At 42.2% G+C, this 27,466-nt stretch overlaps 1 protein-coding gene across 1 annotated transcript in view; it reads right to left on the bottom strand.

Annotated features, from left to right (window-relative positions):
• GPR161 (G protein-coupled receptor 161) overlaps positions 1 to 13,070 on the bottom strand; it is a 31,221-nt gene extending 18,151 nt beyond the window's left edge. The window contains exons 1-4 of the mRNA XM_089668241.1: positions 12,993 to 13,070; positions 10,187 to 10,586; positions 4,806 to 5,527; positions 1,159 to 1,263 (exon numbers count right to left, since the gene is read on the bottom strand). Of these exons, the coding sequence (XP_089524367.1) occupies positions 1,159 to 1,263; positions 4,806 to 5,527; positions 10,187 to 10,545 (1,186 nt within the window). The 5' untranslated portion in view covers positions 10,546 to 10,586; positions 12,993 to 13,070. The remainder of the gene's footprint in view (positions 1 to 1,158; positions 1,264 to 4,805; positions 5,528 to 10,186; positions 10,587 to 12,992) is intronic.
• Positions 13,071 to 27,466: the final 14,396 nt, after the last annotated feature.

The following is a 27,466-nucleotide window of genomic DNA, read 5'->3' as shown; positions in this document are numbered from 1 at the left end:
ATTTCATTTTTGATAGGGTCAATACTATTACTAAAGGGGTTGGAGTGTTTTTAGGTGAAGGTTGCCATGAGGTGAAAGCTCGGAGACAGAAATAGAAGATCTTCTCTAACATATTGATTGCTGCACTGTATTGAAGACTGGTCCACATACAGACTTGTTGAAGAATTTTTTATTTGTTTTATCCGTGTACTTGTACACATGAATTTTATGCAGATATGACACGGACAATCACCTCTGCACCTTATTTGCACTTAATACACGTTGGTTCAATATTTATGTATTTACAACTGCATTGTGATTTTATGTAATATTTATTTACATGACCTATTTGGCCATTATTAGATTAAGGGAATGATACATAGTTCAGGAAGGGGAGTATTATATATGTTTTTTCTAAACGATTACACTTCAGCTCTCTAAAAATCATTCAGAGGAACATGAAGGTTGACTGGTTAACAGAGTACAAAGTAAAATGGTCTAATGCTGTCTTTGGATTCCAGCAAATGCATAAGTATAAGATACTAGACAGGATTATTCTCAATTATTAGTTATTATGAGTAAGCATGCTGGTACAAGCCACATAAAGGCACTTTTGAGCTGAATGCTGGGTAGTATCCTTGTACTCTGGATTTGCTGAAGTTCGGTATGCTGGAGTCTTAGAGGAAGTCCACTCTAGATTTCCCCCAAGGAAAAGCAAGTTCTGTTGATTTGAGGCCGATTGGAGCTGTAATCAAAAGTTTAAAAAAAAAAACTCCTTACAATTAGGGATGTACCTGTTAGGGAGTACGAGCACCGATAATTGTGTTCACGTACTGAAGTAACTTGAACACAGGAGCAACGCAGGAAACCACATGCGATTCGGACAAGAATTACAGTGCATGGGATTCTTTGCAGTGCAATTTGAGCACGTTGATTTTGTATGAGCTCAAATTGCACCGCAAAGGTATCGGTTTTAGGTATTGGAGCATTTGCATGAATACTTGTACTTGGTATCAGTGCAACCCTACTTACAATATTAGACTGGCTTATAAAGCTTGCTCTATAAACACATTTATCAGTGCAAAATTCTTTTAATTATCCCAGTATGCTCTGCTCTAGAGGATTTGTAATTCCCATGTTACTTATTAAATTCTGCAAATAAAAAAGAAAGTAATGTACCAGAATCGTTTGAATAGCTGACCCCGGTATTTGTTGTAGTGCTTTGGTGATCGGAGTCCTTCCCACTGGCCATCAGTGCAGTTAGATGTGGAGATAATCCAAGATCTAGAAAATTAAATTGTAGCATTATTGGAAACAAAATTGCTCACAGCATACATGCATTGGTATTTAAAACAGATTTCCAGTTTCTGCCTTGGATTCCTCAAAGTAGTAATAAAGAGGAGTCCCCATTACAAAGACTTGTAACACCAGCTTTGAGATAGAAGTGCTGTTATCCATAAGGCTGTGTCACAAAGTCAAAATTCATTAGCAAGTAACAAGTCTTATTAAAAAGCTGCTGTTGTGGTAAAATCGGTCAAAATCAAGCAGTTTTCTTCCTTTAAAAAGGTTAACTTCACTTTTGTGGGGGAAAGAAATATAGGAAATAAAAGAGGAAGGAGAAGGAGGAAGGAGAAGGAAGAAGGAGGAAGAAAAGGAAGAAGGAGGAAGAAAAGGAAGAAGGAGGAAGAAAAAGAAGGAGGGGGCTTCTGGGGACTGTTCACATAGACGAAGGAAGCCTGCTGGAGTGAGGAAGAAGGTAAAATGATAACCCATATTCCTCATTCCCCAAGAGTTAATGAGATTATAACCCATGCTGTTCCAGGAGGGGTGAAATGTGACAATTGGCATGGGTGACAAAAGTGGTTAAAACCTATGGTAAATGTTATTATCGATAAAATGATCGACATCTGTTGAGCAGGAACAGTCACACACTGATCAAAATTTGGCCAGTCCCTGCCGCATCAGCCAAATTGAAATTACTTTATTCACTGTGCTGGCCCAGCTACTCACCTATGTAAATAAACTTATGTAGCTGCCAGCGAAGGAGCAAAGGAAAATACTGTAGAATGTCACTTGAGCGACAACTGTGATTCTGCTGGGGTTGCTGACATCACATCCAAGATAGCAGTGCCCAGCATAAATTGACATTCTTAACATAATTTAAATTCATATAGAATTTTATTGAAAGGTTTTGGGTGAAATAAATGGCCTGGCGTCAGGGCCTTTTGAAACTTTTCTGATGACGGAGCAGAAGCTGAGCCAGCTAAAACACAGTGCTTGAAATATCACCAATAACACGGAAGAAACTACTAGTGGAAGTTTTATTCAGCATTCTCATTGACTTGCATTGTCAGTGGTAATGCAGTCAGAAGCCCAAAGACTATTGCAGTGAAAGTTTTCATTGATACAAAGCAATGCCAGTGCTCTTGTAAAACCTTGTACACACAATGCGAATATCGGACAAATGATCGTTCTTTTTTTGCATGCTAGTCTCATATCAAATATTAAAAGGCTACTAAAGTTACAAAAATTCTCGTATGACAGAATACAATTTGTATATATTATGCAGAATACAAATTGTAATGTATTCTTTCATTTCTGAGCATGCGTGGTGTTGGTCTTCTGTTTTTGTTTTTTGGACGAATAATGTACTATACGAAAATCGTACATTCTGCTATCGTACGAGAGTTTTTTGTGTTTGTCCCTTAGGATAATTTTACATGAACTGTTGTGATCGGCTCTCGAAAGCTGTGTACTAATCAGATTATCATATAATTGTTTTAAAGCGGTGCGTTTCGTCCTATTTTCAGATCGTGTGTACTAGGCATAGGAATTTTTATGTATACACAGGGACATTTCCATTATAAATATTGACACAAGTGTTTTTTAGCTTTGCCAAAAATGCTGTGAAACAATCATATGCTGGAGACTTTACTGTAAATGTGGCTTTTTACATTTTATGAACTCATTCTTTGTTGAATTCCTGACATAGTATTGGTATCTTAGGGACTAATGCATAAATTGGGTTAACCACTTCATTCCCCTAGGATGTACTCATACGTCCTCGAGTTGATATTGGTATACAGAGATCATAGCTGCAACCATGATCCTGGTATCAAAATTTGGAGACAGCGATGGGCTTTTCTGTAGAAGTGATCCTGGCTCTATAGCCACAGGGTGCAGAAGAGGGCCCCCCAGGATGACTGCTGCTGCCTGTCCAGTCAGCTAAACACCGAGGAAAGAAAAATACATCCTTACCCTCCCTTCCTCTGTGACAAATGAAATCAGAACATCATGGATTTTGTCATTTCTATTTTCAGTTCGTTGTTTACAAACTGTTACCAGCTTGTAAAGCATCTGATCAAACCAATCTCAGTTTGATGAGATGCTTTTGAAGATAGAGGGGTAAGCTGGGGTCTAGTGAAGCATAACATCCCTTGCAATAGCATGGGCAGGGACAGGTGTTTATTCCTTGTGCTAGCAATAAGGTTAATCCAAGAAAAAACAATGTAAAGAAACAGTGTAAAAATTGGAAACAAGATTAGTGATACAATAAAAAAATAATTTTTAACGCGCCCGTTCCCCTGTGCTCACAAATGTGAATACATGCGTACTGTATTGCGCTTTTGATGTGTTTTGCATTTTAGATCTGCCTAGCAACAAGAAAAAATGCAAGTGCAAAAACGCAATGCAGAAACGGCCCAAATGCAACCTGCATAGGTGTGAACCTAGCCTTAATGAGATTAATGCAGCATATAAGTCACACATGTACCAAAATCTAGTTATCGGGGTCAAGGTAAAACTCAAAGGTCAACACTGGGGTCAAAGGTCAAGGTCAGTATATTTTGGATAAATATTTATTTAAATAGGTATTAGTGTGATTTAGGCAGGATAAAAAAAAATGCATAATGTGCAACATTGTTTTTGGGCCCTACTATGGGTACAAATAAACGAACACACGTACAGTATGTGGTATCGCTCTGATCATCAGCAGCAGGAAAATTTATTTTGGGGTTTTCTTTGCTGGTAAATTATGTTAATAGCAAGAAATATACTAAATTTAAAAAACAAAAATGTTCTACTATTTTGGGCCAGTTTTCCTTTGATAATGATAACTAAAAAAAAAAAAAAAATCAGGCGATATCCATTACCTTTTACCACCAAACGAAAGCCCTTGATAAAGTAGTTGCGATGATATGTACGTTTTTTTTAACATGTCAAAGTTGTAAATTGTGCTTATGCATTAACATTTGTTTTACCCTCAAACACTAAATGGTTAACAGAGCAGACACTGGAGCTTGATTTGGCTTGATTGAAGCCATGTGCCCACCGCGTATGCACGGGTTGCACTGCACTGCACTGCACATTGTGAATGGTTCTACAGTGTTTGGAACCTGTCATGTGTCCAAGAACACTGCGGAGAAGGAGGCGAGGGGGGAATGGAGAAAACTTTTGCTTCTGATTGCCTTGGCGATCGGAGCAGAAGAGGGAGCGGGTAACCACTCATTACTGAAAGACGAGTGGGGGAGGAGGCCTTAAAGCAGAATGTCCCCTTTTGGGTGGAGCTTTGTTTTAAAGTATTTTTAGGACTGTTTCCTAAGTTGCTATCGATAAAGATCCTATTTAAAGATCCAGTTTTTGGGATTCGGATGTTTTTGGAAATTTTTAAAAAAATGTCCACATCTCTGTGTATATACATGGAATCTAATCTAATTGTCAAGTTTGAAGAACTTGGTTAAGAGACAGGAATAAGAACTAGTCCTCACATTCTTAGAAAATATTTTCACAATGGTCACAATTTACATAATGAAGTCTACAGGACCTACCTGTTATCCGATTGGAAATACTGAACATTCGTGAAGTCCTATGCTGCTGATGAAATGGATCTCTATACTTGTTGCCAAAGCACATGCTTAGAAGCTCCTTACGCACAGTCTTATTCCAAAGTCCATAAATAAGAGGGTGACAAATTGCACTTGTGAATGATAGCCAGGTAGCTAAAGTCTCCATTATGGGAGAAACACTGTTTTTCCCCCATAAGGCCTCAGTGCTTATAACAATCATATAAGGCCCCCAGGTAAGCACAAAAGCCCCAATAACTACTAATATTGTAATAAAAGCTTTACACTGATTGGCTGAATAGACAATACTTGAAAACCCATTTTTCCTGCTCCCTGATGAAGATGTAGACGTACTGGAATTTTTTCTCCCATTCTTCTGAGGAGCTTCTTGAACAATGATGACAGTTCCACAATGGATCTTTCTAGCTTTTATTCGGGCCACTCGAAATATAAAGCCATAGCAAATCATCATAGTGATAAAAGGCAGCAAAGCACACCAAATCTGCCAAAAGGCAGTATAGCCAGCCTCTTTGTGCCATGCAGCAACACACATCCACTTGAAGTTATCAAACTCTAGTGAGGACCATCCAAAGAGGGGTGGAAGACATCCTATGAGAGAATGGAGCCAAACATATGCTATTGCCAGAACTGCACGATTCCCTGTGATCTTCATAGGATATACCATTGGGTAAAGGACAGCATAATACCTACAAAAAAGAAAAAAAAAAAAAAAAAAAATGTATTTATTTTGATTAGAATGTCAAAAGTTGGAGTACTTGTATCCTGACATGAATGGGCTGCCTAGACACAATGCACAAAAACACGATGCTTAAAGTACAAGTGTGAATGCAGGCTTAGGCTGCAGTGCAATAGATTTAATGCTGTAATTATCAATGTATTCCCCTGGTGTCCAACCTGAGGCCCTTTGAGTGCCAGAAAGTCTGTTTCCCATAGCCTAGGCACTTATGTAAAATTGAAATCTACTAAAAAAGTAATAAAAAAAAAAAAAAGGCTTTAAATACACAAGAGACATGCTGTGTCTCTTAGGGATTAAAGGTCAAGTTCACCTTTGGAACATGTTACACCCGTATTTAGGTTGTAACATGTTCCAGCTTGTACCCTGCTCACCCCCCCTTCCACTGTCAGGGAAGCCTCTTTCTGCACCCTCTGTCAAGTTACAAAACCGCCCGCACAGTTGGGTCCACTCATTCACAACAAAATGTGAATGAATGAATTACAAGTCCACTCTTCCACCATGGCAGACAGCTTGTAGTTCATAATGGACTGTTGGAGTGCTGATGAGCACCCTCTTAGTCCATACATTCTTCTTCCAGCTTTGTAACTATAACCCTGTACAGAGGTGTGGTCTCAAAGCTGGAAGGACAGTGTGCCTGAGCCCATCAGTGCCCCTACGATCCACTGACCCCATTGTGAAGGCAGAAGCTTTACTTTGCTGCATTTGGCCTGGGTATCTACACATCGAAGACCATGAATACAAATTTGTTTAAATAAATATGTCCTATTAAAAAAACAAAACAATCATTTATGGTACTCATTTTAACAGCATGTTAATTTCAAATTATTCAGTTGATTCAAATATAAAAACTACATGTTATAGACAAAGCTAAAAAAGAAACAGTTGTGGCTTGTAAAATTGTGCCAATGAATTCTAAGCCTGAGAGCCATTTTGTTAAGAATGTGAAAGCAACAAACATATCTGGTCACAACTCTTCAACAGCTGAACTCCTACTTCTCTTAGCAAAATAAACCTGACACATAAGCCATACATAACCAAGCTGCAGTAGCACTTTATGTCAATTGCTGAGAGGCAACAGCTGTGCAATCTAATTCCAAGAGCAGAAAGTAGCGTCTCAATGTCTCCTCTTCCTTGGGAATGATATTTGGCAATTGTGCAATAAATATTCAATAGAATAGGAATTACTTCCTGAAGTTTATGTAACAGCAACCCCACGTCACACTAAAGCCAAACACAATTTTTGAACATGTAGAAGTTATTTACCCCAAATGATGCGTTTTCCAATTTATGGTTGCTGTTGCTTTGGGTATAAACTAACTTTCATTCATTGACACAAATTTGAAGCATTATTAAAGGTTCAATATTTTTTGTTTTAAAATAACAAACATCATACTTACCTGCTTTATGCAATGGTTTTGCACCCGATCTTCACCTTCTAGGGTCCCACGCCAAGCACCTCCATAGAAAGCTCGGGGGCATGTTAGCTTCTGAGCCAATGACTCCTGCTGCTGTATCTGAGCCAATGACTCCTGCTGCTGTATCTGAGCCAATGAGGAGCAAGAGAACAGAGAGAATGTCTTCGCTCATGCACATCACTGGATCGAGACTGGGCTCAGGTATGTATTTGGGGGGCTGCAGGGAAAGCTGCATGCAGAAGGTTTTTTGAAGGGCAAAACCCTTCTGACGTAATCACTTTGAGCGCCGAAATTCCATCTCTGAAGATTAAAGTCCTAGCTCCAGTACACTGCATACAGTGAAGCTATATCTGTTTGATTAGTGGACAATATCTTCTGTTCTCTCTCTCTTTTTTATGTTACAATATAAAAAAGTATGACGAAAGCATAAAAAGGGAAACATACACTATACTGCCAAATGTATTGGGACACCCCTCCAAATCACTGGATTCAGGTGTTCCAATCAGCTCCATGGCCCCAGGTGTATAAAATCAAGCACCTAGGCATGCAGACTACTTCTACAAACATTTGTGAAAGAACGGGTTGCTCTCAGGAGCTCAGTGAATTCAAACGTGATACCGTGATAGGTTGCCATCTGTGCAATAACGCCATCCATGAAATTTCTTTGCTACTAAATATTCCACAGTCAACTGTTAGTGGAACAAAGTGGAAGCAACTGGGAACAACAGCAACTCAGCCACAAAGCTGGGTCAGTGCACAGAAGTCGCTGTCTGCAGAGTCAATAGCTAAAGACATCCAAACTTCATGTGACCATCAGATTAGCACAACAGTGCGTAGAGAGCTTCATGGAATGGGTTTCCATGGCTGAGCAGCTGCATCCAAGGCTTACATTACCAAGTACAATGCAAAGTGTTAGATGCAGTGGTGTAAAGAATGCAACCACTGGATTCTAGAGCAGTGGAGACGTGTTCTCTGGACTGACAAATCATGCTTCTCTGTCTGGCAATCCGATGGATGTGTCTGGATTTAGCAGTTGCCAGGAGAACAGAACTTGCCTGACTGCATTGTGCCAAGTATAAAGTTTGGTGGAGGGAGCATACCGATGTGGGGTTGCCTTTCAGGGGCTGGGCTTGGCCCCTTAGTTCCAATGAAGGGAACTCTTAAGGCATCAGCATACCAAGACATTTTAGACAATTTCAAGCTCCCAACTTTGTGGGAACAGATTGGGGATGGCCCCTTCCTTTTTCAGCATGACTGCACACCAGTGCACAAAGCAAGGTCCATAAAAACATGGATGAGAGAGTTTGGGGGTGGAGGAACTTGACTGGCCTACACAGAGTCCTGACCTCAACCCAATAGAACACCTTTGGGATGAATTAGAGTGGAGACTGCCAGCCAGGGCTTCTCATCCAACATCAGTGCCTCACAAATGCGCTTCTGGAAGAGTGGTCAAACATTCCCACAGACACACTCCTAAACCTTGAGGACAGCCTTCCCATAAGAGTTGAAGCTGTTATAGCTGCAAAGGGTGGGCCAACTTAATATTGAACTCTACGGACAAAGACTGGGATGCCAATAAAGTCCATGTACATGTAAAGGCAGGCATCCCAATACTTTTGCAATATAGTGTATATAACTAAAGCTATAAGCTGCTATTCCCTGTGACTTCCTGACCTCCCTTATATTATAGTAAACTTTCTCTTAGGTGGTGACTGGTGAACTCCTTCTGCAAATGCTAGCTGCTTTGGTTATTTACTGACCCCATGGCTTCCATACTGCAAATGAATACACCTTGTTGATATTGATATGTTTGAACTAGCAGAGTTGCACAGATGTTACTTGTGTACAGCAAATATTCGGGGTCTTTAAGGCAACCTCTGCTAGCAAGATGCTGTGTTTTATGTGGATGCACTTTGAAAATGTCCATGTGAATAAGCTCTAAGAAAAATAAATTCTAGTTTAATCAGACAGTAAAAGCACAGCTCATGGCACATTTATAAGAGACGTTCGGTGTTAATAAAAAAAAAACAACAAAAAACCCAAAAAAAAAAAAAAACCCTCACAAAACTACATTAGTATGCTGCATCTGTCCCCCGCCGGCCCTGCACTGAGAACAGAGCGATCAAACATTGTTGATCGCTCATTCCTCCCCTTCGCTTAGAGCAGAGACTGCCGGTCACCAGCTCTCTGCTCTGCCCCTCCGATGCTCACTGGAGCACTGGGCTGGGGAGTGGCTGGCTCTGCCTCCCAGCAGTGCAGCTGAGAGGCTGAGCCAGTTGCAGGTCCAGGCTTCTATGTGGATCCCGACCATATGGTCGCGATTTTTACATAGCTTGGACTGGCTCTGCAACTTCAGCCAACAGCAGGCTTTAGCCCGCTGTCGGCTGAAAATGGGTCACAGGAGTAAACTCTGTGTAACTGTAATTCATAGGAGAAGTACAGCCATAAAAAGCTTTTACTATACTTCTCCTTTAACGTTACATAATTGCTCTGACTTATTGAATTAACCTGTTAATGTCTACAGCACCTTAAAGTGGAAATTTACCTATAAGAACTTGGTGAAAAATAATGTTATTTTGCATCCAGCATTGCTTCTGTTTCTTCTTGTTGGAGGCTGCCATTTTGCTGAAGGCTAGAGTCCCTGAGCTGCAGTAAATCTTTAGACTGTCAGTAGATCAGCCTCTACAAATTTAGCACAGTGTCTATAAATAGACAGCAACTGAGCATGTGCAGAGCAGGGAGAGACAATGTATTACTGGCTTTTAAACAGAATAGACACTTATTTTGAATGTTTTACATAGCTATACCTGAAAAAGTCATAATACTTCCTCAAAAATGATCTGAAATCCATGAGGGGAGGTTCCTTGCTGGTGCCATCATTTTCTTTTCAGCTCCTTTCGGTTGTCAGTCTTTGGCAATTTCACTGAGCAACGTCAAATGACATAAATCTTGTGATGCACAGGAGTCAGTAATCCGCACAGAGTAAAAAGAGCTGAGCATGGACAGCTCAGTTTAGACAACACAGAAAATTGCAAGCAAGCAGGTAGGTGTAGTTTATTGCATGCTACTTCTGTGATAAATAGTCTACCTGCTTGTAAGTTTTTGTATGGTGCCTTTAGTTCTGCTTTAAATCTAAGCCCAAGCACAAATCTATGGGAGTAAACAGCAGTATGTTGATGGTTAATATGACTTACCTGTCTATTGCTATGATGCCCAAAGTAAGCATACTGGCAGAGCTGATCAACATATAAAGAAGGGCAGAGAAATTGCACCACACCACTCCAAATATCCATTCTCTCAGAATTGAGCTGACAACAACAAAAGGAAGCACCAGCATAGACAGCAGCAGATTGGATAACGTCAGGCTAAATACAAACTTGTTGCTGAGGGAAAGCAAATATGACTTCTTGTACAATGTAATTACAATGACAAGATTGCCCAGGCATATCAGAATGTCAATGATGATTATAGCAATGGATTCGGCTACTATAGTAGCCCCATTTTCTGCAGTTTGACTTCCCACGCCATTTTCTCCAGAAGAGTTGATGCTCATTGTCAAACACAAAGCAATCTGGTTTGAAACATGCTGGGAACCTAAAAGAAGAAAACAAATGATAATAAAGGTTAATATAAAAATAGCAAATCAAAAAGTGAAATATTTTTAAGGAGATCTATTGGCCCCACTTCCTGTCATTTGATCAATAGCAGCTGGAACCAATGCCCCCCCCCACGCTGCCTCAGCAGAGACAGAACTGCTGCCCGGCACAGCACTGGACCAAATGAGGGATCATTTGCAAGTAAAAACAAAAAAAAAAAAAAAAGGGAGGGGTGAGGTTGGATACTGATGCCTAAACATTTTTCTTACCAAATACATTAATGTGGAACTTTAACGAAAAAAATAAAAACTGAAAAGCAGGAATTTTAATGTAGAAGAGACATATTTTGCCTCTTCTGCATTAAAGTTACTTACCTGCCTGTTCCGCCCCTATGCAGTGAGCTGTGCATGCGCAGCTAACTGTACAAATTTGGCAATGTCAAATCTGACAGAACACCTGCGCATGCGCAGGACTTACGTCATCCCCACCCAGCGATCAAGACTGGGAGATGTCAACGGCCAGGCGAGTGGCAGAGGGATGCTGCATCGCTGGAACTGAGCTATATATCCGATTTAAAGCGGAGTTCTGGTTGACTTTGAAAAAAAATATAAGTCAGCAGCAACAAAACTGTCGCTGCTGACTTAAAATACAGCAACTTACCTATCCCTCGGTTCAGTAGTGTCCTCACCATGGCTGGTTTCACCACCCATCTTCTCTCCCCGGCATCTTCAGTGTAGGCATCCAGCTGTGACAACCGGGTGCCCACTGTGCATGCGCGAGTAGCGCTGCACTTTGTGAATGATCCCATAGTCTTCTGGGACCTGTCACGTGTCACAGAAGACTACCGGGGGGGCGGGGGGAGGACAACTTCTGCTTCCGATCACCTTAGGCTAGGGATGGGCAACTATGGCCCTCCAGCTGTTGGTGAACTACAAGTCCCATCATGCCTCTGCCTTTGGGAGTCATGCTTGTAACTGTCAGTTTTGCAATGCCTCATGGGACTTGTACTTCTGCAACAGCTGGAGGCCCACAGTTGCCCACCCCTGCCTTAGGCAATCGCAGCAGAAGTGGGAGCGGGTACCTGTCAAATTTGAGTACCCACTCCCCAAAGGTGCCAATCCTCAACGGGCAGCAGGGGATAATGCATTAAAGCGGATCTTCCCTTTTGGGTGGAGCTCCGCTTTAAGGTAAAAAACTGGTTAGGCTTTACAACCACTTTAAGTCATGGCTGTGTATTGATTATATTTGGAGAACAAGGGTATTGTTTAGTGCCACTTTAATATTTACCCACGCCACTAATATTTGCTCTCTTGAAGACATCCCCAAGGCTGAAAAAAAATCAGCATCTGACAGATTTATTTCAGGTACTTATATATCGCTGTCAATTTACACAGCACTTTACATATATATTGTACATTCACATCAGTCCCTAACCCTCAAGGGGTGTACAATCTAAGGTCCCTAACTTACATTCATACATACACATACAATTTAGACAGGATCCAATTAACCTACCAGCATGTCTTTGCAGTGTGAGAGGAAACCGGAGTACCTGGAGGAAACCCACGCAGGCACAGGGAGAACATGCAAACTCCAGGCAGGTGGTGCTGTGGTTGGGATTTGAACCAGCAACCCTAGTACTGCCAGGCTGAAGTGCTAACCATTAAGGCACTGTGCTGCCTATATATAAACCTGACAGATACCTGACCCCCCCATGTGTGCTTACTATGGACCCTATGTCAAAATCTCCCGTGCTTTTCTATGTGATCTTACAAGAATGAAATTTGTTTCACTTTGAATGAAGCATGTCAGTGTGCTGGAGACGTATTCCATGTACATGAATACTGGGCAGACTTGTCACGTAGGGGCTGGCGGAAGCAAAGGGGCCCACCTGGAAACAAAGACCGCCAGCACCATTTATTAACCCTTTCCTTTACAGACAGGTCCTTCTTACAACTTATTTTTTTTTCTTTTAAACTAGCGGGAGACACTTTAAGAAGCATATATAAACACAATAGCAAAATAAAAAAAAATAAAAACACACAAAAAAAACAAAAAAACAAACTTGTTTAGCCTCAGCTACATTACAAATGTGTCCTTTTTTTTTTAAATAAGCCCCCCACTAACCAATCCTGCCTATCCAACCACAACAGTGCCAAGTATGGATGCACAGCCAGGCATGCTATTCGCTCCAATAGAAAAAGAATGAGACAGCATCCATCACAGCCATCGTCCCTCTGTGTGAAGTTGTGCTCGGTAGTTGTACAGCAGACAGGAACGCCTAACCTTCCCTATTGTTATATAGACAGCACAGGCTCCGCTCCGCCAGCTTTATTTCTCTACACACTACGGCTTCCACCGCGGAGCTACCGCCCAACTACACACAACAAATAGTTCCACTTACCTTTTGTTCCTCGACTGCTACTACTGCAAAGGTCCCATGCCTACAGAGAGCGGTCCAGGTAGACCCGGAACTACAGGCCGGGTCTTCAGTCACTTCCGGTAAATGGAACGCGAGAGTGCGTTCCGTTGCTCTCTGCTTTTGTCCGTGGGATGCTGGCGATTAGTAGCGATCTGTAGATAAAATCACTGTGTGAAACCTATTATATAAGACCGGATTTATAGAAAAATATAACATTATGTTACCTATAATGCAAATATATAATAACGGAAAATGACATGTTATGTTTTTATTCTGTATCAGTGGCGGACTGACAACTCATGGGGCCCCGGGCAATAGGGGATCATGGGGCCCCTGTGTTCTTGCCCAAACTCAAAAAAGCCTATGAAAAAGGTACCAGGGGCATCTCATGGGGCCCCCTACTGACCCCGGGCCCTCGGGCAGTGCCAGAGTTTCCAAATGGTCAGTCCGCCCCTGTTCTGCATAGAAAATCACTTAAAGCAGAGCTCCACTCAAAAGGGAAGTTCTGCTTTAAAGCGGTAGTAAAACGTGGCTTGAGACAAAAAGAAAATAATCCTCTGGAAGGTAATGTGAGAGGCTTCAATCTTCTCCAAGTGTTCCGGGTTCGCAAGTCCTGGCTGTCTGACTGGCCAAGCCACATTGACACATGTGCTGGAGTCTCGGGGCACAGCCAGGGGCGGACTGACAACTCATGGGGCCCCCGGGCAATAGGGGATCATGGGGCCCCTGTGTCCTTGCCCAAACTCAAAAAAGCTTATGAAAAAGGTACCAGGGGCATCTCATGGGGCCCCCTACTGACCCTTGGGTGGTGCCCGAGTTTCCAAATGGTCAGTCCGCCCCTGGGCACGGCACAGTGCTCTGAAGGAACGGCAAGGGTATGCAGTTCCTTCAGAGCGCATGCGCCAGAGGACAAAAAGAGCAAATATTTCCTAAACGGTGCACATTTAGGAGATATTCATTTTACCTACAGGTAAATTGTATTGTAAGCTTACCTGTAGGTAAAAAATACAAAGTGGGTTTACTTCCACTTTAAGGCTTTGTACCCCACTCCCCGTTAAGGACAGGCACCTTTGGGGAGCGTGTACCCGAATTTGACAGGTACCCGCTCCCACTTTCGCTGCAATCGACTAGGAAATCAGAAGCAGAAGTTGTCCTCCCTCCCTCCCCATAGTCTTCTGGGACATGTGACAGGTCCCAGAAGACTATGGGGCCATTCCCAAAGCACAGTGCTTCTCGCACATGCGCAGTGAAGCCGCAAGCTGTCACAGCTGGGTGCCCACACTGAAGATGCCGGCACCAGGGAGAGAAGACGACCAGTGAAACCAGCGGTGGTGAGGACATCGATGGACCGAGGGACAGGTAAGTGTCTGTATTTTAAAAGTCAGCAGCTACACTTTTTGTAGCTGCTGACTTTTTTTTTTTTTTAATCAACTGGAACTCCGCTTTAATCTCATGTAGTTGCATGTGGTCACCGATTTCCATCATGTGCAATACAAAATCCTGTGTTTTTTTCTCTCTGGCACGTGATTGGGTATTCAAAGTATTCAGTTGTGTCTGAACTTGTGCTCCAATGAGTAATTGGCTGGATAATCGGTGGGTCCTTCTTCTTCAGTAGGAGACCATTTGACACACCCTGCTGCACTTTTTTTGGAGTATGTCCATATGCATTTCTTTTGTTCACTTTGGTGTTTCTTTTTTGCTCACTGCACTATGGACTTGAGGCGAGAATCAATTAAAAAATAAAAATGTTTGGCCTCCACCTAAAAGCAAATTTGTTTTGTATTTTCTCCATCAGCACATGCTTCACAGTTATTACGTTTTGTGCCACTTGCCCCACCCTATTAGATTGTAGGCTCTTATGAGCAGGGTCCTCCTAACCCTCTTGTATTGAACTGTATTGTAACTGTCCTGTTTTCCTTTATATTCTAATCACTTCCATACCGGACACTTTCACCCCCTTCTTATTGAGATAAACCATATAAGCATGATTATTGGTGGCAGAATAATTTTGCAAGAATTTGATTGACAGAATGAGATTGATTTTTGACAATTGATCTCAATTCCGCAACATTCCCAACAAACATATTACTCACCTGTCCTTTCTTCACCAAGATCTTCACTGTGCTGCCTGTACATCATTACAGCCTTTGGCTGCATTCAAACCTTGTCAGAGCAATTTTCAGGCGGTTTCAGTTTCAGGGTGGGTCTATTCCCTCAACTCAGGTCTCAAATTACACTCAGCTCCTTGCTCTATGATGTGCCATGTGTAACATCAGATCCCTGCCCCCTGCCTTTTGGAGAAATGTCTAAATTCTGTACTTTGAACAGCTGTAGAGAAGAGAGGGCAGCAGATAAATAAGTACAACGTACAGTATGTAAGGGGATTTGTTTCATCTTTGTGTATCAACTGAGGCTAGTCACTTCAGTGGGTACAGTATGTAAGAGTGTACAACTACTTTATGACTACTACTACTACTGATTCAAGCATTTTTAGGCACTCCCATTAAAGTGGAGTTCCTGCTGAAAAACAAAAAATAAAAGTCAGCAGCTACAAAAACTGTTGCTGCTGACTTTTAACATACAGCCACTTACCTGTCCCTCGGACCAGTAGTGTCCTCACCACTGCTGTTTTCACCGGCTGTCTTCTCTCCCTGGCACTGGAATCTTTAGTGTGGGCACCCGGGTGCCCACTGTGCATGTGCGAGAAGCACTGCGCTTTGTGAATGGCCCCATAGACTTCTGGGACCTGTCATGTGTCCCAGAAGATTATGGGGAGGGAGGACAACTTCCGCTTCCGATTGCCTAGGCAATCGGGAGCGGAAGTGGGAGCGGGTACCTGCCAAAGGTGCCAATCCTTAAAGGGGAGCGGGGGACACAGCATTCAAGCAGAACTTGCCCTTTTGGGTGGAGCTCCGCTTTAAGGTCTATACTGCAAAAAATGTTCAAACCTGCCTCGAAAATAGCCCATTGAGGCTTCAAGCGATTGTAAACCTTCGCCATGCAGAGTAAGCTACATGTGGAGTAGGCTGCACTGTTTAGATTTTGACATAGAAGGGATGTGTGAGTTTATAGTTTTACAGAAATGCTGGGGAAGGACATTGAGGTCCACTAAAAGCACTCTTAACTTTTAACTGAAGCTTTGGGTCAATATTTTAAACCTCTGACCTGGAACAGGGATGCATATAAGGTTTCTGTCGCATTTCCCAAGAACCACAGCTCCATAGACATGAAGTCCTGAATGCCGGCTGCCTATTTTTGTCTATAGGGCAACTGTACGCAGCACCACTGGCTCCTGGGTGGAGAAAAACACCTGAACTTTATTGCATGGTCCCTTAGTGGCCATGTGAATGAACCCTCAAAGTGGGGGAATGTCTTTTTTTTTTTTTCCTTTTTTTTTAAAAAAGGCGAATTTATAGCAAAAGGCAATAAAAACTATTGTGAGAATGTGCTGTAAGAAAAGTTCAGTGTGTCTAATGAATTAACATAGATTTCTTTAAAATGAATGCTATGCACAGCAGGCTGAATGCTCTAAGTCACTCAGCAGTAATCAGATTAAATATAAGAAGATTTTGCATACTTGCAAACAGCACCATACAGTCACAATCACAAACTGTATGTCTTCTTCATCTAGCAGTTCATGTATACATGGGATGAAAAAAGGTGAGGTACATTTTTTATTTATATTAGAAATTGAGCACACATTTTTTAGTTTATATTTTCAGTAACTGTGTGTTTTTCTGTAAATCTCACTCCCAAATTGAAGATTTTAGTGGAGCTATGTTATATAAATCTGTACAACAGATTATAGGAATACACAGTAGAACACGTAAAACGCCTTTAAACCAGAGATCAGCAACCTTCTCTACATTAAAGTGATATTATTTGCATTTCTTTCCCTTAATGCTAGAGTAAAGACTTACCTTATGTTATTCCTCTTGATGTCCACATCCTCTTCCTTCCACCTGATTCTGGTTGTCCCCGCGGCGCTGGTGCTGCTGTCCACTTTATTACCACTTTAAGCATTTATCTGGTAAACTCACTACACCAAAGACAAGATTATTATTTAGTACTTTACTAAAGCTATAACCAATAAAGTGCAAAGTGTCCATTTCCCAGTAGAGCCGTGATATAATAATACCAAAGTGTATGAAAAAAAGTCCTTATAATGATTGTCCATCTCTGTGAAAAGAGGTGCTTCATTCCTTCCCAAAACTACTTCTCTCCACCAAAACACCGTTTGTGCTTATTCAAGCTTCTCTCCCTTATGGACAAACACTCAGCAAATCGTCATGCCTCCCATTCTCATGGTTGGCGTAGCTGGCTTTAAAAATTCCCCATCTGCTCTCTGATAGCTGTTCTCCACTATACTCCTCAATCCAATCTACAGTGTATCATCAGCATGAGAAAGAAAAAGATGCCTCTGATGGTACAGTAACCAAAGTAAAATGCTTTATTAAAAGTGAAAAGTCACAAAATTAAAATCATTAATGCGCTCATCTCTATTAACGCGTGGATAGAAGTCAGGCATACTGATAATGCAGTGTTGTCTCATCACCTCCGGATTACCCGGATCCAGGACTATGGATAAGGGGGTGCCACCAGTCCTTCTGTACGGGGCCCAGGCCAGCAGGGGGGCCCAGGAAGCTGGGTGAATCAAATGTGAGCAGGGTAGGTGATTGGCACAGTGGGAGGGCAATTACTGGAATTGATCCCCTGTATGGCTCTCTCTGCGGCAGCTAAAAACTGGCTTTGTCTCCTTTCCCTTCTGCTGGCTTTTGCAGGGAGAGACATACAGGGGATCGTTTCCCGTAATTGCTGCACCCTTCACCCTCCCTTTGCACCATATGTTTACCCCTACTGCCCTTGCCCCCCTGTGTGCCCCCACCCCCATAGTGCTGAAGTATTCCCTCCTTTCCTTTCCACTGGCAGCTGCAGCACACAATAGGATCCTTCAGGATGGAGAGTGGAAAGGGGGGGCCATGTCAGGTTGGCTTTAGTGGGCCCCGTGTGTCCTAACAGCAGCCCTCCTCAGATCACATTACCGAGTTACTTCTGATTCCGGTCCTGATGTCACCTTAGGTCGCCACGGAGCCACGTCCCGATATGTTTTGTCACTTCATCACAGGGGGTTTACTACAGTTATGTTTTAATGAGAAATTTCAGATAATTTTGTTGACATGTGACTATTGATCTCCCGGGTACCACTGAAAAATGCTTTACTTGGCACAAGTGACAATACCTCTCAAATTTCTGAGGGGCACCTTCTAAAACAATGTATTTAGGCAATGGACAAACCTCTGATATGCTCCCAAATATGAAAAACATTTAGAATTTACTGTAAATGCCAAAAATTATTGGTTAAACCCAGAATTGTTATTTTCTAGCATTACATTTCTTTTTGGCTCCATTCACAAATTAGCGCATTTGAATCAGAATTGCACTAAAATTACTGCAAACTGCACAGTGTGGTACCATTAACTCCTAATGGCCCCCAGTTACTGCAAAATGCACATTTGGGTACCATTAACTCCTAACGGCCCCCAAAACGGGCATTTTGTCTCATCCCAGTCAATGCCACTCCTGCCACCTCTAACTACTCAACCTAACTTCCTCTTTTAACCTAACACAATGGTCACAATCCACCACCCACTCCAATGGCAACAGCCTTGACCTTGTATTCACCCACCTATGCACTCCCTGTAACCTCTGTAACACCCCTTTTCTTCTCTCTGATCACAACTTTATCAGCTTCACACTCTCCCTGCCTCCTACCTCTCTGGCCTCCAACCAGCAAACCGTCACTTGTAGAAACCTCCATCACCTCAGCCCTGACCTTCTTCACTCCACTACTGAGCGCCTCTATGATGAAATTGCACCCCTGTCCTGCCCAGAGCTGGCCACATCTGCCTACAACAACTATCTATCATCCTCCCTGGACGCTCTTGCTCCTCTTTCTACACGCAGAACCAGGCCTCGCCTGTCTCAACCCTGGCAAACAGATGACACTAGAAGTCTCAAGAGACGCAGCCGCACTCTTGAGCGAGCATGGCGTAAAACTAAATACCTGACTTTACAGACTTTACCTTCTACAAATCTGCTCTTTTTAAATACAACTCCAGCCTCCACGCTGCTAAGCAAACCTACTATAACACCCTCATCAAGACCCTCTCATCCAATCCTTGTCAACTCTTCTCTACCCTTAATTCCTTACTCCACCCCCCCACTGCCTCCGCCCACCAACTTACTGCACAGGAGATTGCCAGTCATTTCAAGAAGAAGATCGACACAATTCATGATGAGATCTCTAGTGTCAAGCTTCCTCCTCTAACCAACATACCAGGCCCAACACCAAACTCAACACTCTCCTCCTTTGACCCTGTTACCACCAAGGAAGTTACCGATCTCCTTTCCATGGCCCACTTCACCAGCTGTCCCCTGGATCCTGTCCCCTCATGACTATTGCAGCTTCCTTCCTGCTCTCTCCTAAACTCTCTAACCCACATCTTCAACCTCTCACTCTCCATGGGCACCTTTCCCTCCCCACTCAAACATGCACTGGTTACCCCCATTCTCAAAAAACCCTGGCTGGACCCCACCTGTTTGAACAACTTAAGACCCATCTCCCTGTTCCCATTTGCCTCCAAGCTTCTCGAGCGGCGTGTCCACAACCGTATGAACTGCTACCTCACCGACAATAACCTTCTTGACAGTCTGGCTTCCGCCGACAACATTCCACAGAAACCGCCCTACTAAAACTCACTAATGACCTACTAACTGCTAAAACCAAAGGCCATTACTCCATACTCATACTCCTTGACCTTTCCACTGCCTTTGACACAGTCGACCACCCGCTCCTCCTCAGTAAACTCCACTCCATCAGCCTCCATGACTCTGCTCTCTCCTGGTTCTCTTCTTACCTTTCTCAGTGCACTTTCAGTGTCCCATACAACTCCTCCTCCTCCGCTCCTCTTCCCCTTTCTGTTGGGGTACCCCAAGGGCCAACTGATAACCTCCCATGGCTTCCAATACCACCTCTATGCTGATGACACCCAGATCTATCTCTCCAATCCCCAGCTCACCCCCTCAATCTCCTCAAGTATCACAAATCTACTAAGCGACATATCAGCATGGATGTCACATCACTACCTCAAACTCAATCTTTCAAAAACTGAGCTTGTAATATTTCCTCCTCCCCGATCCCCCACTCACGACTTTACCATTAAGATCAACAGCAGAACCATTGGTCCTTCCCCTCATGCCAAGGTGCTAGGCGTAATCCTAGACTCCGACCTCTCCTTTGGGCCCCACATCCACTCACTGACAAAATCCTGCCGCCTCAACCTCCGAAACATTTCTAAAATCCGCCCCTTCCTGACCAATGACACCACAAAACAACTCATCCACGCCTTGGTTATATCCCACCTTGATTACTGCAACTCCCTCCTCACTGGTCTACCGTTACACAGGCTATCCCCCCTTCAGTCTATTATGAATGCTGCTGCTAGACTCATACACCTTACCAACCGATCAACGACTGCTGCCCCTCTCTGTCAATCCCTTCACTGGCTTCCACTAACCCAATGTATAAAATTCAAAATACTAACCACAGCTTACAAAGCCATCCACAACACTGCCCCTAGCTACATCACCGACCTCATCCACAGATATCGGCCAAATCGCCCACTTTGCTCCACCCAAGATATCCTCCTCTCTAGCTCCCTCATCACCTCCTCCCATGCCTTCAGGACTTCTCCAGAGCCTCTCCCATCCTCTGGAACTCCCTACCACAGCATGTCCGATCAGCCCCCACCCTGTCTGCCTTTAGGCGATCTTTGAAAACTCACTTCTTCAGGGAAGCCTACCCTCACCTTCACCTAAGAACTGTACTTGAATCACTTCCACTAGATCATCACCGCAGCTAGCACCTTTTGTATCATCTCCCTCTTCCTATAGATTGTAAGCTCCACGAGCAGGGCCCTCACATTCCTTCTGTACTGAAATGTATTGTAATTGTACTTTCTCCCTTATATTGTAAAGCGCTGTGCAAACTGTTGGCGCTATATAAATCCTGTATAACAAGAATAATGAGAAAAGGCATGAAAATGCCCCAAATCATGCTGTCCAAAAACGTGCCAAAGTTGGCTCCAAAAAAGAGTACAGGAGCTACTTTGTTGCATTTTTTGGACTGCAGGGTAGTGTAATAGTCATGTGTACCTGGCACACAAATAGCTGTGTAGCAGCCATTTTGTTCATGCCACAAGTCCCCCATGCCATTTTGTCATAAGAAGGCATAGCCACGGTGACCTTTCCCCCCTCCTTCCTTCAGTTTATACAATACACAACTGTTAACTGATGCCAGACACCTCTTATCCATCTGTTAATAGGACTAGCAGAATCTAACCCCCAATACACATTTTAGGGCCCATAAAAGTGTATGACTTAGCCTCTTTAATGACTAGAAGAATTAACAGACATTGGGTCATAAATACCTTAGTTGGAAGTCTGTAGAACTCACATATCTGTCTCTCAGTAGAAGCAATTATTATCCTATTATATTTCATAACTTCTGAAATTACCATATAGCCAGAATACAGTCATATTCACCTTCATCAGTTATTGGGTAGCATTTTGAACCCAAACACCCCTATGCTGGGAGGTACTAGAGTGGATTGGGCCTCTGCATGCCTCCTATGAGAAATAGATATCTGAGACTTTTCATATCTATATCCATTTTGAAGATAATTTCATGCTGTACAATAATATGCAGGGTAGCCGGCTGTACCCTGCAGATATTCAGAGATATGAATACTTATAGAAAACTGTATCTGGGACATCCCACCAACCACCCTTCAGTTGCTTAATTGGTCAGATGGCCTCTGTCAGCTTGATACCACTGAAAAGGGAAATGCCAGCACACTTTTTTTAACAGTATGATTTATTTAGTTATCCATCAAAGAGATTATAATAATAATCATAATGACATACAAAAAGAAATCGGGAACAACATAACATATACATGCTGGCAGAAGATGGGAGATATGTGGAGTTACACACCCTAAAGAATATCTCCAGGATACACACAGAGCGTATAATCTTCTACAGAGCCGTCGACCATATAATTTAGAGTTAGACTTAACATCCCAGTCATGCAGTGTTACAAGAGGTCTAGTGTGTACATACAATGAGCCCCACATTGATTAACAGCATGGACAGCCTACAGAGTGCCGCTGCTCTATGTTGACAGTTCTGTCAGGACACTTTGACAGCTTTCGTTTTAACATCAAACCAAGGAACACCTAACAGGACTTCTGAGAGCCACTGTATCATTTTTGCTCATGCACTGGACTTTTCTGAAACCAGGATGTAAGTATTCTTCATTTTCAACTCCTTTTTATTTCTCTGTTGCTTTATTGTCTCTTTGTTTCCGTGTAGCACCCTTTTTCTGTAAAAAATGATTTTCACCATTTTGACCTTTTCATTATTAAACCCTATTTTGAAAAGTGTTGGAATTGTCTCTAAGGCTTTTAATGCCATCCAAAAGAATCGCTGTCTCTTACAGAGTGCTACTGTAGTATACATCTCTGAACATACCTGTCTGTGGTGACAGTGTGTGTTACAGAGCTTTATTCTAAAATCATAGTTGTTATTGCTAAGATTCTGAGCGGACTGACCATTTGGAAACTCGGGCACTGCCCGAGGGCCTGGGGTCAGTAGGGGGCCCCTTGAGATGCCCCTGGTACCTTTTTCATAGGCTTTTTTGAGTTTGGGCAAAGACACAGGGGCCCCATGATCCCCTATTGCCCGGGGGCCCCATGAGTTGTCAGTCTGCCCAAGTTGCAAGTTGCATAGGTAAACATAACATAAAAGAAGAGGAGAGAAATCTGTACATACAATCATAGTACATACAATGTCAATACAGAACAGTGGAATGGCAATCAATCACAAACAATCTTAGCAAATAAAACAGCATTATAAGTGTCCCATGGGTCCTCAATGTCATTTTTTAAAATCAAAATTCACAAACACACACATCATATAAGCATGGAATTAGCATGCAGTATTTAGGATAACACAGAGTCAGGGGTGGACTGACCAGTCTGCCCGAGAGCCCGGGGTCAGTAGGGGGCCCCATGAGATGCCCCTGGTACCTTTTCCATAGGCTTTTTTGAGTTTGGGCAAGGACACAGGGGCCCCATGAGTTGTCAGTCCGCCCCCTGCACAGAGTTACTTTTTTAAAGGCTCATGTAGACAGGTGTTGTATTCCTGCATATGGCCAGCTTTAGCAACATTAAATGCAGGTTTCCAAATTCCTATTGACTTCAATGGTGTGGAGTCCATGACCAGTGTTTTGCTGGACCTACTTTGTGTTGCATTTCTGCAACCTCCTCAGGTCTTACAGAGGTGGATTTGAACTGCAGGCAAACAGATCAAAAACAGGATTTTCTGGTAAATGCTGCAATTTCCATTTGAAAGGAACAGACTGCACTTAAGAAGGATGCCAACTGACATGAATCCAGGTCCATGTCTCCAATTAGGCAAACTGAAGCGGCCTCAAACAGTAAATGGTGTGGGAGACACTGCGGCCAGTGTCCTCAGTGTATGTTCAATCATGTGAATGTTCAGCATTAGGGTGGCACAATGTCATTGCATGTATGCAGTTGACTCTTTATCCAGCATGCCTTTGCATGAGCCCTTAGCCTTTCTCATATATAAATCATGCTGCATTTTTTTCTGACTTTTTGGATGTTAACCACTTCAGCTCTAGAAGGTTTTTCCCCCTTCATGGCCGGGCCATTTTTTGCTATCTACAGTAGCACTGCACTACTTTAGCTGGTATTTGCGTGGCCATGCAATGCTATACCCAAACAAACTTTATATAATTTTTTTAAAAATACATTTTGGCCTATATTTATGAAGAAATTAGATTTTTTATGTTTGATTGGGTATGCTTTATAGCAGAAAGTAAAAAATATTGTTTTTTATTTTTATTTCAAAATTTTAGGTCTTTTTTTGTTTTTATAGTAACAAATTAATAACCCAATGGTGATCTAATACCACCAAAAGAAAGCTCTATTTTTGTGAAAAAAATTATATAAATTTCATTTTAAATGCACAGAAAAGTACATGTATTTTCCATGCATTTTTGAGCAAGTCAGTAAGAATTCACTTTTAATAGATTTTCTATTGTATTCAATTCAGGTGATTGGCTGGGCCATTCTAGCAGCTTTATTTTCTTTTTTTGAAACCAATTGAGAGTTTCCATGGCTTTGTGTTTGGGATCATTGTCTTGTTGAAATGTCCACCCTTGTTTCATCTTCAGCATCCTGGTAGATGGCAGATTTTTATCAAGAATGTCTTGGTACATTTTTCTATTCATCCTTCCTTTAATGATACAAAGTTTGCCAGTACTGTATGCTGAAAAACAGCCCCACACCATGCTATTCCCACCTCCAGACCTCACTGTTGGTATGGTGTTTTTGGGGAGATGTGCAGTGCCATTTGACCTCCAAAAATGGTGTGTATTATGGCATCCAAAGAGTTAAATTTTGGTCTCATCTGACCAGACTATATTCTCCCAGTATCTTACAGGCTTGTCTAAATGTTGTGCAGCAAACTTTACATGAGCTTCAACATGCTTTTTCTTCTGCAGTGGAGTCTTATGTGGTGAGTGTGCACACAGACCATGGCGGTTGAGTGCATTACTTATTGTTTTCTTTGAAACAATTGTACCTGCTAATTCCAGGTCTTTCTGAAACTCTCTGTCCTTGGCTCTTGGACAGCTCTTTTGATGATTTTTTTCACTTTTCTGTCAGAAATCTTGTGAGGGGCACCTGCTCGTGGCTGGTTTATGGTGATATGATGTTCTATCCACTTCCAGATTATGGCCCCAACAGTGCTCACTGGAACATTCAGAAGATTAGAAATTCTCCTGTAACCAATGCAATCAGTATTTTTTGCCACAATAAGGTTGCGAAGGTCTTGAGAGAGCTCTTTGCTTTTACACCTCATGAGATGTTTCTTGTGTGACACCTTGGTGATGAGACACCTTTTCAATCGCCATCAGTTGAACCAGCTGATATTAATTTGCAGTGACAAGGGGCAGGATTGCGTTCTAATTACCCTATTGTACAGCGCTGAGCAAACCCTTTGGCGCTATATAAACTCGTAGTAATAATAATAATAATAATAATTACTGATAGATTGCAGCTGGTGTCTTGGCATCCATGCCTTTTTGCACCTCCCTTTCTTCAATACTTTTTCCCTGTGTCATTCCATTTTATTGCACATAACTTAATTTCTGAACTTTTTTGTTTTGGTTTCTTTAAGGATTGCATGGGTTGTTACTGACATGTGATGAAAATTGCATGTCGATAGCACCTTTGAAATATATTTACCTAGAAAAATGGTGACGTGTTCAATACTTATTTTACCTGCTGTATATTGTACATTCACATCAGTCCCTAACCCTCAAAGAGCTTACAATCTTAGGTCCCTAACTCACATTCATACATACACATACTAGGGCCAATTTTGACAGGAGCCAATTACCCACCAGCATGTCTTTGTAGTTTGGGAGGAAACCAGACTTCCCAAAGGAAAGCCACACAGGCACAGGGAAAACATGCAAACTCCAGGCAGGTGGTAGCGTGGTTGGGATCCGAACCAATGACCCTAGTGGAAGTTCTAACCACTTAGCCACTGTGCTGTCCATTACAATTGATTTACCTGTAAGGGCACTAAAAACACAGAAGATTGATCCTGTACCAATCATAATGGGTCCAAACCGTTATTCATCACTCGGCCATGCCTTTTTTGTCTTGCTTGATCAATGTCCAGTTTGATCATTTTGTGGAATCAGACATGGATTGTTCAGTTTTTTTGCGCCTATTTAACAGCCTGAAGGAAACAAATAATAGATTTTTATTGGTAAAGAATAACTAAAGGAAAAACTTTTTTTTTTTTTAAGTTTTAGATCCTGGCAGGTGGTTTTTTTGCTGTCTGTGCCTCTGTTAGGGAGATTCACCCTCTTTATTTGTCCTGTTTGCCATTATTACCAAGAGTAAAACAGAGAATCCCAAATGATGGGTTGTCACCATAACATTTTCCCTGATGAAGCCACGTGACTGCTGGCGTAACACGTAGGGGAGGGGCTTTGACGTCACGAAGCTTGATGGTTCCCTACTGACACCAGCTGGATACTTTAGGATATTCACCATTGAAAAAAATCCAGAGGACAAATTTTGTGCACAAAGCAATTTTTATACAGAGTATGTGAGTGCATTACTTTTATTAATAAAACAGTTTTAAAGAATAATACACTATGATTTGATTATTCCTCTATATTAATCACCTGTGAAAGGGGAACCTATCGTTTGAGTGGAGAAGGACCCCAAAAAGCAGGATACCATCCCATCCATTTTGGCCCATTTAAAGGGACACAAGCGTGATATGACCTCACTTAACGGTTTGGATATATACTTGAGGTGAGAGCACATCTGGTGGGGGAGCACAATAAATGCAAGTTTTTTCACACAAAAAAATTAATTAAGAAGCACGGGATATTTTATTCTAAAAGGAACTAGGCATGACTGAAGAAGCACATATATATGGACTCTCTTATATAATTTTCATTTATTATATCTTTTGATATGGACATTATTTTTGGTATTTTGGTTTTTGTTCATAACACGTATATGCATATTGGTTTTGAAAACTGATATTGGTTCACATATATATTTATTTTGTCCCTCGATATCTACATCAGCACCTGGTTGCACTTATTATTTATTTATTCTGAGCATTCTTAGTGAAGCGTGGCACATTTATGTTAAATAGTATTGGTTGGCACACTAGTATGAGTATGTGTTAGGTGCAGGCTATTCATAATTAGCACTTAGTGTCAATTACCATTCACATAGCAGCTCACAAGCTTTCACTTTTCAGTAATAGAGGGGAATCTTCCAATGTTGACACCCAGGGATTCCTACATTTTGGAGGGATCTCCTAGATTGTAATCCCTAACGAGCAGGGCTCTCTGTTTTCTCTTGTACCAAATTGCAGGGGCGTCCCTAGGGTTGGTGTCACCCAGTGCAATAACACTTGGTGACACCCCCTCCGATGATCCCCACAGAATGGATCGGATCTGCGAACTGAGCATAATGGATCGGACTCCGATCCATTATACTCCCCAATCCGCAGACCCGATCCATCCTGCGGGGATCGTTGACTTTCTTTACAACTTACCTTTTCGTGGAGCGGGTCCGGTGTTGCTCCGTATAGGTTGCATGCCGACGATCCCTGCAGGATGGTTCGGATCTGCAGATTGAGGGTAATGGATCAGAGTCTGATCCATTATGCTCCCCAATCCGCAGATCTGATCCATTTTGAGGGGATTTTTGGCATGCAACCTATACGGGGTGACACCGGACCCGCTCCACGAAAAGGTAAGTTGTAAA

Source organism: Staurois parvus, unplaced genomic scaffold (assembly GCF_062004578.1).
Source record: "Staurois parvus isolate SC_StPar_1 unplaced genomic scaffold, SC_StPar_1.0 ptg000056l, whole genome shotgun sequence".
NCBI lineage: Eukaryota > Metazoa > Chordata > Amphibia > Anura > Ranidae > Staurois > Staurois parvus.
This window is presented reverse-complemented; position numbering and strand designations above follow the sequence as displayed.